The sequence below is a fragment of the Pygocentrus nattereri genome, chromosome 16 (assembly GCF_015220715.1).
Source record: "Pygocentrus nattereri isolate fPygNat1 chromosome 16, fPygNat1.pri, whole genome shotgun sequence".
NCBI lineage: Eukaryota > Metazoa > Chordata > Actinopteri > Characiformes > Serrasalmidae > Pygocentrus > Pygocentrus nattereri.
In genome coordinates, this window is record NC_051226.1 from 18,778,652 (window position 1) to 18,795,883 (window position 17,232).

Here is a 17,232-nt window from a genome sequence, read left to right on the forward strand (position 1 = left end):
AGACTAATGTCCCAAGAGCGGCTTAAAACGGTCATCGTCGAAGTTACTTTTACTATCTAATGCCTTGAGTACAAATGAAAGTAATAAAGTGCTAAGCTATCTCTGGGAAAACGGCGTAAGAAGAGTTTGATTTTGAGGTGATGATTCTACTACAAAATTTAACACCACATACCATCACACTGGGCTAATGAATCCTGCTCTGATGGGACGGTGCGCTATTTTAGACGTGCTATTTAGTTTGTTGTTAAGCCGTTTGGGACACAGCCAGAGACTGAAAGGAATCCCAAGGAAGAAAAATGAAACGCGAAAATGAAATTGTGATTGAAATGTGAATCACTGAACTGCAACCCAGTGTTCTCACAAATATGGAGCTTAAGCAAACGTAGAAAATGTAACCAGCCAACTTGCTGCCCCCCTCTGTTCTACGCCGGCTAGTCGTCGTTGGGTACAGCGCGCCGTGCTGCTACCTCACAGAAGAACGCTAGGGGGCGCAGGCACTCGGTCTTCATGGTGCGGTTCAGCGGGGGCGGGGGGCTGGAGGCTCTGCAGATGGAAACCACTCAATTTCTACGGGCGTTCTTGTTTTCCTAATGGGAAACGATGGGAAGGCAGTGAAATGTCGAACGTTCAGTAGCAATTCTATATTATAGCTCCCCTCACATCATATTGGTCATTTCTGTTAGATTGTAGTGAATCCTGAACGTTGTTTTTACGGCATGTTTGTACGAGGTGAAGGGAACGGGGATTGACAATAGCTAGCATTACGCCATGGGTATCCGAGGCGGTTAGCCAGCTAGCTGTTGTGTCTGAATTGTTTGATCTCATGCAAGCAATGGTAGACCAATGTGAGCTAGCTAGCCTGGCTCCACAGGCCCGATGAGGCTGCTGCGCGGGTCTCCATCGTTGGCGAGGTAAGTCAAGATCAGTAATGTTAAACGCCCCCCATAACTCCTAAATGTTATTGTCTGGCGTAAATCAATTAGATTCACGCATGCTTGTTGACCTACATCAGTATTTTTAGAGTTGGCTATAATGGATAGACACATTTGCATTGCGATATTTATTACTTGCATTATTTGCCGCGGTTAGTGATCACTAGGCAGATAGCTAGCTCGGCGCCGTTGAATGTCCTGAATTTGTGGGCCTGTGCCATCGCTGCCATTACTGCTTTCTAGGTAGCGAGCCAGCCTTGTGCCTATCGCTTAGCTAAATGGCTTTCTTGGCTAGCTTTCTATTTCTGGGTTGCGCTTCTGCCTAGCTGTTTGTTAAGCAAATGTATTTTGAAACACAGTATGAGGAGAAGGCATGTTTTTCGATCAGTCATATCTAGCTGACCAGGCAGCGGTTCGCTATGAATCTCTAGTTGAGCTGGACCAGAGCGACCGGCCCGACATCAGACGGACCTGGAGATGTTTAGCTCGTTAGCAAGATTTGTGTTATGCTAGCAAGATTGCTAGCTGACATTGGCCACAGAGCGGACTGCTTAGAACAGCTTCATATAAGGGAGCCTTCGATCGCTACTCGGATCATCATTTAAAAACGGGACAGGGTTGTCCGTGCTGTCCCTGACCAGCTAAATAAACCATCATCAGTTAACTAACATCTACCAAAGCCTGGATGCATCCGTGTGAGCTGATAAATCAGCTTCTAGGCCTTTAACCGTTAATCTTGCTGTTTAAACACGAACATGTTTAAAATTACACAGACATTGTTTTTACTCGTGTAACATGTCATCCAAGATGAATGTCAGGCAGGATGCCATTTGACTAGGGTTTTTTTTGTCCTCCATCGTCACTTCCGTTTCATTAGCTTCTCTTATAGGCTACAATCTGTTATTCAGGCTATACATTTGCTTTGTTATGTATAAAAATAATATATGATTGAATGAATAAATACCTGAATAATTATACGTGTATGTATTTAGTCTGTATGTATGTGTATATGTATTTGTGTGTGTGTATATGTGTGTGTGTGTGTGTGTATGTATGTATGTATGTGTGTATATATATATATATATATATTGTGTGTGTGTGTGTATGTATGTATGTATGTATGTATACACACACATATATATACACACACACACACACACACCTATATAAGTGTGTTATATACTTGCACACACACATACATACAAATAAGGACATAATGTAGCAAATGTCAGTACAGTTTCAAGGTATTACTTCAAGCTAGTCCCCCTATGCAGTACTATAGCTATTGACAGGGAGCTTGTTGTTTATGGATCTCTGTATATGTCTAATATGTCCCTGAACAACAGTGAGTAATTGCGTCTCTAATTCATTCTCAGGTGATGAATTCATCATGTTAGCTGCAACTCGTCTGGAAGGGGAGCCTGTGCTACCTACGATTCTCTCAGATGATCAACAGCTTCACGCCAGACCTCCTCATTTGCCAAGCCATGGTTATGCTAAATGTTGAGCAAATCCATAGTCTTAACATCAGCCACAGCCACTGGACATCAGCTTGGTAAAGCTTGTTTTGATGTTATTTGTATTGATTTTAGTAAATGCAAAAATGCTTACAATTTCTGTAGGTCCAATAAAATAATGGAAACACCCCATAAAATAGAAAGTGAGTATTAGTCTTTCATCAGGTTCATCTACCTTATAGGTGCACTTTGTAGGTTTACAATCAAACACTGTAGCCCATCTGTTGCTTTACAATTAATTGGCCTCCCCACAGCTTGGATGGAAAGGGGCCACCACAGGATGGCTTTTGACCAGGTGTTATTTGGGTGGTGGAACATTCTCAGATGGGCTGCTTTTTTTTTTTTTTTTTTTTTTAAATCTATACATATTAAGCACACCTATATGGTTGGTGAAGCTGAGAACATGGCCCGTGTAAATTAATATTTCACTGTTGTACTCCGCATATATCCCTTTCATTCTTATTTCAGTCATATTTTTCTTTAAGCATTGGCAAGATCCTCACAGCCTCACTGAAACCTGCTGGCCCACAGATGGATTGATGCCTGGTGAGTATGCATTGAAATAAGTCTTTAGAAGCAATTGTATTTAAATGCCCTGTTGCACCATCATTAGTGAATCTGCATCTTGGTAGCAAAGGTTTTTAAGCTTCAAGTGAACAAGTTTATGCTTATGTAAATACATATACTTTTTACATTGGAGACCAGAATATACTTTATGAGGATTTCATGTGCGTTTACCATTACGATGGAATAATCTGATAATCTGTAGTGTAGTGTAGTGCTTTTATTCAAAAAGATTTGGGTTTTATTTTTCAGTATGTACATTTCCATTTGAGGGTACACTAGATCTCCCTGTTAGGTATAGTCTGCCAGGCCTGTAATGCTGCCATTTCCAGGGGCTTGTAAAATGTAGAAATTCAGACTAGATTCACCTGGATTAGCATTTCAGAGAAATATAGGATTTATAAATGCAGTACGATTAATAAAATGCACACATTTTAGCTCAGATTCCCAGTACGAAATCGGAATCATGTTGGTGTGTAACACACACACACACACACACACACACATACATACATATATATAATATTATATTGTATCATATTTTGGGTGTTGCAAACTTGTGTTAAAAGTATAAATTTCCACTTCCAAAATGTCTGACAAAAATGAATGAATAAAGTTGTATATTGTGTTGCTAACTGCGTGTGCTTTTAAAATATTGTGTTCTTTTCATGTTCCATAGAGAGCAGTTATTGGCAACTCTGCCCTTCCTCAAAGTCTGGCCTGCAGGGTGTCCTAAGCTCCAGCTTCCCCCCCGGCCCTGTGCCTATTGGACCTTCTACTGCCCACCTGCCGGAGGGGGACGCCCTGAATCGTCCACTTGCTCCAAGCACCTCTGTGACGGACCTGTCTTTTCCCGGGCCACCCCCTCCCCCCCCGCCACCCCCCAAACGCCACTGTCGTTCACTGTCTGTACCGGAGGACCTTTCACGCTGCCGGTACACCTGGCGGCCGAGTGCCTCCAAGGTCTGGACACCAGTGAACCGTCGATGCCACAGTGGAGGGGGCGCGGGGGGGCCATGTCCGCTGCGTGCCCCCAGTTCCTCTCTAAATTCTTCTCTGCATTCTTCTTCCAGTCCCACCTTCTTCAGTTTGGCTCTTTCCCCAGATTCCCCACTGCCATGGAGTTTCCCGTGGGATCCGAGTGACACTTCTGGAGGCGGTGCGTGTTGCTGCTTTTTCCCTTCGCCCTCCTCATGTTCTTCCTCACCTTCTCCTCTTCACCCTCCACATCCTCCACAGCGACGCTTCTCACTGTCTCCTGTACTCATCCGTGAAGCCGCCGCACACTTTCTTCCACCGCCCCAGGTCCCCCCCCAGCCCCCGTCCCATCCCCCAGCAGTGCCCGCCTCACCATCATCTGCGTGCAGCACTCCATCTTCTGTGCGCCGTGCTCTTCCTCCTCAACTTCCACGCTGTCACTCTCAGCCTTGTGACTTACTCCTGCTTAAACCTGGTCTGAAGCGCCGCAGGGATCCAGACCGACCATGTGCGCGGCCTGTGCTAGACTTCGCAAAAATGACACAGGTAATAGTGGCCTTTAATTTTCAGGTTCTGGACACCTCATGAGAGATGTACTGTAATGTAATGCAATGCAATGCACTTGAATTTGATGCCAACAACATGTTCCAAAAAAAATTGGACAGGGGCAGCAAATGGCTGGTAAAGTTGTGTAATGCTAAAAAAAAAAAAAAAAAACACCTGGTGGTTAATTGCAAATAGGTCATTAACATGATTGGGTATGAAAAAGCATCATAGATAGGCTGAGTCTCTCGGAAGTAAAGATGGGGGAGTGTTCACCACTGTGAGAGAGACTGCATGATCAAATAGAGCAGCAGTTCAAGAATAACGTCTCTCTCAACGTAAAATACATAAGAACGTGGGTTTTCCTTTATCTATGGTACACAATATAATTTAAAGATTCCCAGAGTCAAGAGATATTTTTGTGATCTTCAGGCCCTCAGACATGGTTCTCCAGTGGAAATCACTGTATGGGCTCAGGAACATTTCTGAAAACCACTGTGAAAACAGTCCATCTCTGCATCTACAACTGCACAAAACTCTAAAATGCAAAGATAAAACATATATAAACAGGATCCAGAAATGCTGCCACCTTCTCTGGGTCTTAGCTAATTTAAAATGGACTGAGGCAAAGTGTAAGTGTTCTGTGGTCCGACAAATCAACATTTGAATTTCTTTTTGGAAATCATGACTAAATGGCTAAAGACCACTCAGCTTGTTATCAGTGCACAGTTCAAAAGCCTGCATCCATGATGGTATAGGGGTGCATTAGTGCACATCTGTGAAGGCACCATTAATACTGAACAGTAGATGCATGTTTTGGCAACATATAGGGCCATCCAGATGGCATCTTTTTCTGGGAAGGCCTTGATTACTTCAGTGACACAATGCAAAGCACATTCTGCAAGTATTACAACAGCGTGGCTCTGTAGTAAATGCCTCCGGGTGCTAAACTGGTCTGCCTGCAGTTCAGACCTTTCCCCCATTGAAACATTTGGTGAACACTTAGAGTTTGTTAAAAGATGATGTGATGAAACACAGTGGTAAACATGCCCCTATATCAACTTTTTTGGAACGTGTTGTTGGCATCACATGCAAAATGAGCATATATTTAAAAAAAAAAAACAGTAGAATTTCTCAGTTTCAACAGTCAATATTTTCGCTTTGTAGTACTTTCCTTTAAAAAATATGGTTTACATAAATTGCATATCATGGCATCCTATTTTTATTTACATTCTGTCCCAAGATTTTTGGAAATGGGGTTGTATTTCCTACTTGAGAATGAGCAATTTACTAAAGATGAATTTATAGCCTTAACTTAAAATTATATAGTTAAATAGAAACAGTGAGGCCATTCCTATTTTTGAAAGTTAACTCAGCGTTTACATTTTGAAGCTGATGAACCTGATGAGTTGACTCAGGTGTGTTAGACTAGGGGAAAACCAAATTCCTGAAACTATCTCATCAGTTATCTGAAAGGTGTAAGGACCACATACCTTTTGCCTAGGTTATAGTGTCATTATTTATTTATTTATATATTATATATTTATTATAGTGTCAATATTTATTGCTCCATTAACATGTCAATTGTTTGTTCTAGCCAATGTTTAATATAGCCTTGAGAACAGTGCCTCCCAGCATGCTTGGAAATTTCAGTGCAGGCACAGTCATGATCTTAAACATGTTTTTAGCAGCAAGGTTTGAGGAAACCATGATTTGGTGATTTAAAATATATATAGAGATTTTTTTCCCTATTCCCATACAGGTACTAAACCTGCTAATAAAAAGATCAATTGATTTAGATGTGTGTGTGCTGGACACTCTAGGACTAGAGTTGGAAACTTGCATCAGAAATTTAAGCATGGTCTTGACTGAACTCTGGCAGTGCAGTTGAAAGACTGTACTTGTTATTGTAGTGTACAAAATGGGACTACAGTCAAACCAACAAGTTCAGTACTCATCACAGTTAACTTACCCTGTTGTTATGTATCTGCTTATTTTGTAATAATTTACGTTTTTTAAACTTTTTCAGACCCGAAGCACAGATCCCTTAAGCTGTTTGGAACGTGGTAAACTTGCCTGTGGAGGGGATGTCTGCATGGGCCTTGAGCCTTTTTTTGGAGACTTCAGAGGGTCATGCTCGCCTGCTGAAGGCCTAGGAAGGACAAGTATTGGACCACTGAGTGAAAGTGATGAGGAAGAGGAGGAGAGAGAGGAGGCAGACTCTGCGCGTGATGGGGGACAACAAAGTGTTTTTGAGAGGGATTGTACTGAATTAGACATTACCCTCATTGAGGAGAATTAAACAGTCTAAAGGATGCTATTTTTCTCCCCTGCATTGCCAGCGTTCAACACCTCTGTTCACCACCTGCTACACTACTCTGGCAGGCCTCTCAGGAACACTGCTGCTCTCTCATGAGGCGTGCAGGTGTAAAAAAAAATAAATAAATAAATAAAAAAAAAAGAAAAAGAAAGGAAAAAAATCTCATTGATGCATTAATGAAGACATGTCGACTACTATAAATGATTACAGGTAATGCAGTTGGTCATGGATGCTGACCCGATATCATATTACATTCCACAATCAGTTGCTAAGAAACTCTTGAGGATGTGAATATTAGATGGCTGGGGACGCCAGCTGGTAATTTGGTAGTTGTTCTCTTAAAAATCACTGGCAGATAGAACTTGAGGGGAACTGGTCTTTGGCTTCTTGCTGTCTTTCTTTTTCATGTCTTTTTCTCTAAACATGTTTTGTTAGTAAGAATAGTCTTTCGTGGATGATAGTTATGAATACCAGTGTTTTGTTCAGTTTGAATAATAAAAAAAGGTCAACATGAGAGCTGTAATTTACTCTTCAGACCTCTCTACCTACTGAGAAAAGTCCATCTAATTCAGCATATAAGCCTTAAGATGCCTTTTTTTCTTTATTGAAAGACTCTTGAAGGAAAATAATTGTGTATATGTTGTCCTTCTTACTGTTACTTTTCTGCTTTTTTTAATCTTTTAACCTGTACAATGCATTCCTCTAAAACTGAATACATTGAGTGAACATCAGTTAATGCACTGCATTTGAGACAGAAACAGAATGAACGAACCACTGTATTCTGAAGGCACATTGTAATACTGAATACATTGTATTGTACAGTGAGTATTTGTTTAAAACAAATTGAGTATAAAGATGGTAGTATGAAGGGTGGAAGGTGTTTTTTCTGTCTTTTTTTGTTTATGTGTAACAAGATTGAAACTTCAGACTCAGTTTATGCATAAATAAAGTTTATTTGAAATTATTTTACAGAGAAAGAAAAATGTCACGTGTCACATATTTCACCAAACCATGTAAATGGTTTTAATTTTATTTAAATAGTACAAAGACAACAAATCAAATGTTGAAATTGAGAAACATACATATATATATATATATATATATATATATATATATATATATATAGTATTTGCCCATTTTGAATTTGATGGCAGCAACATATTCCAAAAAAGTTGGGATGGGGGCATGTTTACCACTGTGTTTCTTCATTACCATTTCTTTTAACAACACTGTTTTTGGGAACTGAGGAGACAGGCTGCTGTAGTTTTGTAAGTGAAATGTGTTCCCATTTTTGCCTTACATAGGATTTCAACTGCTCAACAGTTTGTAGTCTCCTTTGTTGTGTTTTTTTATATTATTATGTGCCAGATGTTTGCAGTGGTGAGTAAATGTTTACTTACTTTGCGCTGAATTTTGAAAGTTACCACAGCGTCTTAAAGGTACCATGGTTTCCTGACACAGGCAAGGTTGCGCCCAGACTCTTTTAATACAGAGCCATGCTGTTGTAATACATGCAGAATGTAGTTTGGCATTGTCTTGCTGAAATAAGCAAGGCGTTCCCTGAAAAAGATGTCATCTGGATGGCAGCATGTTGCTAAAACATGTATCTAGAACAGCATTAGTAGTGCCTTCACTAACGCACCCCTAAACCATCGTGAATACTGGCTTTTAAACTGTGCACTGATAACAAGCTGAGTGGTCTTTAGCTTGGAGGATGCAGTGTCCATGATTTCCATTCAAATGTTGATTTGTCAGACCACAGAACATTTTCCACTTCCTCTCAGTCCATTTTAAAATAGCTTGGGCCCGGAGAAGGTGGCAGCGTTTCTTGATCCTGTTTATATTTGGTTTTGTCTTTGCATTTTAGAGTTTTAACTTGCATTTATGGATGCAGTGACGAACAGTGTTTTCATGTGTGTCTCTAAGCCCATGCAGTGATTTCCACTACAGAATCAAGTCAGTGCCGTCTGAAGGTCCAAAGATCTTGGCCAACAAATACTGTTTTTTTGCTTTGTCTCTTTCTGAATCCTTTGTCATTATGTACTGTAGATGATGAAAAGCATAAGTCCTTTGCTATTTTATGTTGAAAAATTATTTGCACTATTTGCTTGTGCAGTCTTTCACAGAGAGGTGAACCCCTCATCATCTTTCCTGCTGAAAGACTCCCTGGTATGCTTTTTTTATACCCGTTCATGTTACTGACCTGTTGCAAATCAACTACAAGGTGTTCTACTAAGCATTACACAGCTTTACCAGATTTTGTTGCCCCTGTCCCAAGTTTTTTGGAACATGTTGCTGGCATCAAATTCAAAAAAGGGGCTATATTTTTCCAAAACCAATAGCATTTCTCAGTTTTAACATTTGATATGTTATCTTTGAAACATTTTCAATGAAATATATAGTTAAAATGATTTGTGTGTGTGTGTGTGTGTATATATATATATATATATATATATATATATATATATATATATATATATATATATATATATATGGGTCCATTGATTTACATCAAGAGAAAAGTATGTTTTTTTTCCTTCTCCTGTAAATTCACCATTTTGGAGATATGAGGTTTTCTTCCAAACAACAGCAATATGCTTTTTTTACATTAGTGTCTGCTGTTGTAACCACAGCACCTTGGTGAAAACAAATCTGAGACAGTTATTTATTTTTATGTTTTTAATTGCACCTTGGGCTAATTGTAATCTGCTGTTTTGGTATTGTGTTTGTTTGGGTGAACTTTGGCTATTGAACATCCAGAGAGAAACAGATCACATAAAATATGTGTATCACATAAAAGATATTTTAATGGAAAACTACTAAATGGGATGCACATTTAAGAACTTCAGTACTGCAGATTGACAGAAATATGTTTGTATGAGCACAAGTAGGACCCTAAAGGACATATACACAAATGCCAACCTTCTGTGTTTGTATTTTCTTTAAAATACACACTGATAATTTCACTGGAGTATTAACTATTATTACTTTTGTTTTTACATTGTTTTACTAAAGTTTTTACATCTCACGTCCTTAATATTTTTTTTTTTACCTTCATGGTACTTCTGTCATTCTTTTGATTATGCTAGTCTCCCAATAGAGGGTGCTGATGCTTGTTAAGGAGATCACTGTTGCATTATTTAAAGAAGCAGATCTTGTTGAGTTATATTTACTAAGGCAGAAACCCATGTGTGCATATTTATGTATTAAGATGGCCTGGTGCGTGCATGGCCTCTTACTTTGCGCTTGATTTTGAAAGGTACCACAGCAACTTAACGGGACTATGGTTTCCTGACACAGAATAAGTTGTGGTATGTGAATGCCTACAGCGCCAGAGAAATGATCTTTTTTGGAGTACATGTTGCTGAACTAAGCCATATCCCCAGGTAAAAACAATGACACATGCCACCTCTGCTCAACACAGAGAACACCATTCAAAATACTATTATTTATTTAGATACAACATTATGTCAGCTGGTATACTGTCATCACTATCATTACTACTAGCACTTTCCATAAGTAGAGTTTAAGCAATAAAATGACTTATTTTTGTGAAAAGGAAGGGGATCTGTACTTTAACTGAAAAAATAAAATTCTTAAAATTAATTTAGTAAATAATCACAAAAACACAAATGTCTGTATCCACTTTAAATATGGTGATTTGGGGCTGTCCTCACTGAACTTCTCTGTGAAATATATTCATTAAAATCTTCCAGCAACACCATAGTTGCAATGTTATTTGGTTAATTTCCCATCAATGTAATGTTAAGATATTTTATTTATTAATTTAATCAAAAAAGACATTTTAATCCCATTATCCCATTTTTTAATGCACTCATAAAACTCGACTTGAGGTGGGAAAATAACATTTTCTGATGGTTATGCATTTATTTTGACTAACACCGTGCGCACTTAATGTGCACTCATCTCTAAACAGGACATTTCTCAGGACTGGAAGGCCACAGAGCCGTTAAAGGCATTGTTTAAAATTTAAATGATCGACGAGCTTTCTTAAATTTTCGTTTATAAAACGGTACTTTGCCAGACACTTCGACTAGTTAGCTAACCTACCTATAGGTGCCAACTATCAAAGTTAGCTAACTCGTTTAGTTAGCTAGCTAGCATAACTCTTATGCTAACGCTAACGGTCGCATCGGTATCCTAATGGAAGCTGGTCACCTACGTTAGATTAACCGAGTGTCGGTAGAGGAATGCTGGTTAGTTGGTTGGGTTAAATTTGTTAGTCAGAAGGCTTATCAAAGTTTAGTTATATAGCGCTTTTTACAACAGGTATTATAACAAAGCCGCTTTACAGAAAAATCTGGGTCCAAGCCCCCATGAGCAAGCCAATGGCGCCAGTGGCAAGGAAAAACTCCATAAGAGCAAGAGGAAGAGACCTTGAGAGGAACCAAGAGTCAAAAGAGGAACCCGTCCTCCTCTAGTCGACACCGGATAGCAAACAGCATTGGCTAGTATAATATATATATAAAAAATACAAAACCGGGGAAAAACAGGTGGAGATAGCTTAACTGTATGTAGCAGTAGCAGCATCAGGAGGGTCAGTTCATGCAGATGATAAGTTTCTGGAGGAACTTAATTTCACTCCACGGTGTTCTTGTACATACGGAATGACAATAAAAGCCTCTTGACTTGATGTTTACACAGCTTTGTACAACATGAAACTCCATGGTGGTCAAAACGGGGATCAGCTCAGCCAACAGAGATGGAGCTCTGTTGGCTCCATATTTTGGGAGCGGCTTCTATAAAATACTGTGGGGCCAGGTCACCTATTAGGTTCTTATTTACACGAAATTTAACGGGTAGCTAGTGTAATGATGACAGGATTTGGGATATATGTTCAGATTTTTTGGTCCTTGTAAGGCCACTAGCAGTTGCATTCTGGGCCGGTAGGAAATTTTTTAATAATGTATTGGAGCATCCAGCTAAAATGGTGTTACAGTAGTCCAACCTGGAGATTACAACAGCATGCTTTTATAGCACGTCGTTTAGGGCTAGAATATTACGTAGTTAAAATATCAAATTCAGTATCCTAAAAATAGCAGTAAAAGTCTTTGAAGCAGTAAGTTACACGGTTGCATGGTATTGCCTGAACCGATTAACCGGTTGCATATTAACTCGGACTAGTCGGTCCATATCAATAAGTCAGACTGCCGTGCTGCAGTGGCAACATGTCGCCGGCAGATGGCACAGTAGTATCTATCTATAGAGCCGCATCACCGCAACTTGAGACCCTGTAATCAGACCCGCACGCCAGACACTTCCAGCTGTCTGCGCCTCTGATGAGAAACTGCCAGAGAACGTGTAGAGTGAATTCCCACTCTGCAATGTCTCCCTGTTTTCTAAAACGCTAGAGGGCGCTCCCGAGTGAGTGCAAAATTAATTAATTATTATGGAGCATTTGAGCAAAATCATAGATTATAAATGCTTAAACATTTTAATGTAAAAGAATGCAATCATTGCATGAACACAGAACAGCATGAAACATAAGAGCTTTTAGACTCGAGTTATGGGAGTTTAAAACTGCGCCCATGTATGTCCATGACGTCAGTGAGCAAGAACCGCCAATGAGCTGCTCCGCTCGCCCGTCAATCATCACGCTCTAACAGTAATGCCCGCCTTCTGCTGCCCAAAACCCATTTGTTGTCGAAAAAAGTTAATATATGTGTTTCTTTGTTTTTTTTTAGTGAAATAATCCTTCTACTTTCTAAATTTAAAGAAACATTCTGGGTAAGTGTTTTTTAGCCGTTGAGCTCCATTTACTCCCATTCATTGAGGACTCACTTGCAGGCGCCCTCTGCTGATTAGCCGTCTGTTTTTTGATATAATGGGAGGAATAGGAAGTGGCCAGCTCCGTTTCATGGAGGGTTGAAAGGCATGATATGGAGAGGTTTCACTATTAATGCTTACTTTTGCTGTTTCACCAAACTAACAGGTCAGTATTTTGTCTTGCTTGCTAATGTTTGTGATAGCTACTCACAGCCGCTGCACCATTTAAGGTGGAACAGGAATATTCAAACAAGAAGCTACGAAAAAAGCAGCTAAATTCAGCCTCTTAGTTTTACCACAGGTAGTACTTTTGATAAGGTGTTTTAGCCTATCAAAATATCCCACCCAGTGGTTTTATTTACTAGTATACCTGTAAAAATACACTACAGTAGAACATTTCAATGAGATAGCACAGCTCATCAGAGCACCGCCACAGACCACCTTAGTTTTGTGTAGCCTAGGCTACGTTTACACAGCAGGTAGAGGTGGCCCGAATCTGATCTTTTTCCTCATATGTGTCATCTGTGTGTCAATGTGAACAGCAAAAGACGCATAGAATCTGACATTTTCAATTCCGATTTGAGACGCTTTCATATGCGGTACTGAAATCAGATCCGTATCCGATCTGTGGCAATGCGACTCAGTCTGAACAGCCGGATCGGAATTCATGCGACTTTTACATCAGTACAACTCGACATTCGTGATAAACTTGCGGTGCTGAGACTCAAACATTTATGCTGATGTTTCTGTACCAAAAAAATAGAAGAGACTCATTGCAGCCGTTCAACTGGTGATCTTAAAAATTTGAAACAAGAAATAAATCTAGCCTAAGTGCTAAATTATCACTGAATATCTGAATATGTTCTATCTTAAGGATGTCCGATCAGTTGCGGTGGGCCAAAGAATATGTTGAATCATGCTAGTAAAGTGAAGTAGAATTTTAAATGGCATCTGTGGCCTGACAGGAACACTCTGACACCCATGTCATAGTGTAACAACCTACTTTGTGTTTATGGCAGAAGTTGCTTTCATCAACTATCACAAAATCGTGATGTCCTGTGTGCACCCTCTTCATAGCTTTAAGGCAGACCATCCGCAGCTTTCTGTTCATCTTGGTTAGTATGTACTGTCAGCTAAACCATCCTGCACCATACCAACTTGGCCCAAGTACCTATAACTGGAGACCACTTCCACTGCAGAGCCTCCGATGTGTAGGGGGAGGTGAGGGATGGTGTTGCCCCTTCTGAAATCCACAATCATCTCCTTTGTTTTCTTCACATTGATGCTTAGATTGTTCTCACTGCACCAACTCTCCAGGTGTTCCACCTCCTGCCTATAACCACACTCATCACTATTTGTGATGCATCCAACCACTGCCGTGTCATCTGAAAACTTTACAAAATGACAGCCTGGTTGGATAGCTAAGCAGTCATATGTGAGCAGTATAAACAGGGTCACACTGAGGGGCTCTTCTCCAGGTGGTGGAGTGAGTTTAGCAGCAAGAGTAGCAGCTCTACTCTGACCTCCTCCCAGATGACTGACCTCTTCACCCTATCAAGTAGAGTGTAGCCCAATACCATGCAAAGAAAGCTAATTTCCACCGCGTGAATTCACAATCTCATTCTTTTGTTTATTGCCCACAGCTCATGACCATAGTTGAGGGTCAGGATGTAGACCGACTGGCAAACAGACAGCTTTGCCTAATGGCTCAGCTCCCTCTTCACCACTACAATCTGGTACAGCATTACTGCTGCCGCCTGTCCCAGCCTGCAGCTGATCTCACCATCCCTCTTCCCATCACTTGTGAACAAGACCCCGAGATACTTAAACTCCTCCACCTGGGACAAGTCCTTTCCCCTTACCTGGAGAGGGCATGCCATCCTTTTCTGGGCTAGGACCATAAACTTGGAGGTGCTGATCTGCATACCAACTGCTTCACACTCTGCAAACCACTCCAGTGAGCGCTGGAGGCATCCATACAATCCTGCCAAAAGAACAACATCATCTGCAAATAGCAGAGACGCCACCCTCCAGGCTCCACACATAATGCCCTCCTGACCTTAGCTACGCCTTGACACCCTGTCCATAAATATCATGAACAGGAGTGGAGACAAGGCACAACCCTGGCGAAGTCCAACATTAACACTGAAAGAGCCTGACTTAATGCCGAGTATAGAAACACAGCTCTCACTCCGGGAGTACAGAGATTGAATTGCCCGGAGTAGTAGCCCTGGCACCCCATACTCCCAGAGGACCTCCCACAAGATATTTCCACAAACGCATGTAGACTGGGTTGGCAAACTCCCATGCCCCCTCAACAATCTGCGAGAGGGTGAAAAGCTGGTCCATTGTTCCATGGCCAGGACAGAATCCGCATTGTTCCTCCTCAACCTGAGGTTCAACTATCAGTAAACTTTCCCAGGGAGACTGAGCAGTGTGATACCCCAGTAGTTGGCACACACCCTCTGGTCCTATATCCTCATTTGAAGTCAGAGTTTCTCCACCCCTGACAAATCCACCCGACCTCTCCTCAGTCGCTGGACAGTTGTCCAGAACCTCTTCAAGGCCGACCGAAAGTTTTTTCCATGGCCTCACCAAACTCCTCCCACGCTCTGGATTTTTCTTTTGCCACCATTGCCGCTGCCACCTTTTTTGCTTGTCGGTACCTATCTGCTGAGTCAGGAGTCCTTCAGGCCATCCAGTCCCTAAAGGCCTCTTTCTTCAGCTTGACCACCTCCCTCACCACCGGTGTCCACCGGGGGGTTCTTGGATAACCGCCCTGACAGGCACTCTCAAGATTTTGGCCACAGCTACACCTGTTTAAAATCATTTGTTTGGTGTGCATGTGAGCAAACTAAACTTTGGTTGCTTCAGGTTTGAAATAACACCGCAGGATGTCGTGGCACAATACTGACATAATGGTAGAACCAGTCAGCTAAAAGCTATTTTGTTACATCATCCCATCATACAGTTCTGTGAGTCTTTGGGAACTGGAATGTTAACGTGGGCCACATTTCTAATCGATTTTAGTTGCCTACTTTGACTGAAGGTCTAATAATGCACTTTTCATCTCTTTTCTGGATCCAAGGTTCTAGCTAATAGCTGGGCCAATGCTTGGGAAAATAATTAGTTTATTAAGTTGTCATAAATAATGGTGGGAAAATACTGACGTGTAATAATAGGGAAATTGTGCTGATACTTAAAATAAAGAAAAACTATGACTAATATAATAGGCAGGATACACTCTGGACAGTCGACTGCCGAGTCATTTCTAATGTTGCTTATGCAAAGACCAAGAGTAAAGATCCCATTGGGTATTTGGTACAAGTTAGGACATATTTGAGTTCAAAGCTACAGCTGAGATGGAAGTATTGATGAAACCCAAATATGGTGCTATGCATTTGCTACAGCATAGATAAAGGTCAGTGTTCCTACCAAACTATCTAGCTACAGACTATGGTCATGTAAGCTGCCTTGTGAAGTACACTGCAAAAACTTATATCCTGGCAAGTGAATTTGTCTAAAATCTAGTCAATATATCTACTATTTTTATTATGAGTCTGTTATAAGAATATAAGAATAAAAGCTATTTGTCTTTTTCAACAGGAATGCAAACACCAAACCAACATATTGTTTTTCAGTGTATGTGCCTGATTTTATCCAAAAATGTCACATGCCCTGCAGGAGTGCTGTGACACAGAAGTCAAAATAGTTTTTTAAGTTGTATTGTCATGTAGACTAAAGCTTTGCTCATGATGGTTTTTAAATGTAAAAACTCACTTTATATGAGCATATTGCTGCTGTTGGAGCAAAACTTCTTATCTCCAAAATGCTAACTTTACAGGAGAAGAAAATAAAAACATACTTTGCTTTCAACGTAAGTTTAACCAGACATTTTTAGGCCATTTCATTTAGTCCATTCATCAAGCCAACAGGCATTTTTTTTAAATCATGTCTTTTCTGCTTTTCAAATCTGTTGGTATATAAAAACATAAACCTACAAGAAATGTTCCTGAAAGAAAAGGAAGTAAAAGAAAAGAAGGAATGTTAGCTTTACTATACTATATCAACACTTAAGGAAGGCACACTAGATATTAATTGTGCTGAATCATGATAGCCCCTATATGAAGCAGAGATTGCATTGCACACAACTTTGTGGATATTTTTCCTCTCCAGTGCAGTGTTTGATGAAGTAGGTTCGTACTGTCCAGATAACATGAGCAAGCTGTTGAAGAGATGTTCAAATATTACAGAATTGTGGAAGCAGTGCACTCACATCTCCAACTGAGAGTGCTAATAATAAATTTATAGAGCTAATTTAAATGTAAGGTGTAGGTACAATGTTTTTGTTAAGGGAGGTTGTCCCATTAACGGTAAATTCAGATTAAGTTGTCCAGTGAGGCACACAGAACACTTATTGTCCGTGTGTGTACACTTGTGTAAAAATAATTTAAACAAATGTTTTTCCCTCTCTTGATTTTGTCATGAAGGATCAAGTGTGATTTCTTTACGCAAGGGATGCTTTTAGCTGCACAGGCAAAAGTGAAAAGTCAGCGTACCCCACCAATAAAACAATAATCATGGAAAGAAC

The 17,232-nt window shown here is 40.4% G+C and overlaps 1 protein-coding gene across 1 annotated transcript; it reads left to right on the plus strand.

Moving 5' to 3' along the window:
• The first annotated feature begins 505 nt into the window (after window positions 1–505).
• fam53c (family with sequence similarity 53 member C) lies at window positions 506–7,818 on the plus strand. Its single transcript, XM_017698680.2, has 5 exons — window positions 506–911; window positions 2,309–2,487; window positions 2,935–2,995; window positions 3,693–4,537; window positions 6,564–7,818. The coding sequence occupies exons 3-5, from the start codon at window positions 2,989–2,991 to the stop codon at window positions 6,834–6,836; spliced, it is 1,125 nt and encodes a 374-aa protein (XP_017554169.1). The 5' UTR covers window positions 506–911; window positions 2,309–2,487; window positions 2,935–2,988; the 3' UTR covers window positions 6,837–7,818.
• Window positions 7,819–17,232: the final 9,414 nt, after the last annotated feature.

Bases quoted from the DNA above. Each gene is read 5' to 3' on its own strand.
- fam53c (XM_017698680.2), top strand. The intron at 4,538-6,563 runs GTAATAGTGGCC...AAACTTTTTCAG, and splicing joins ACTTCGCAAAAATGACACAG to ACCCGAAGCACAGATCCCTT.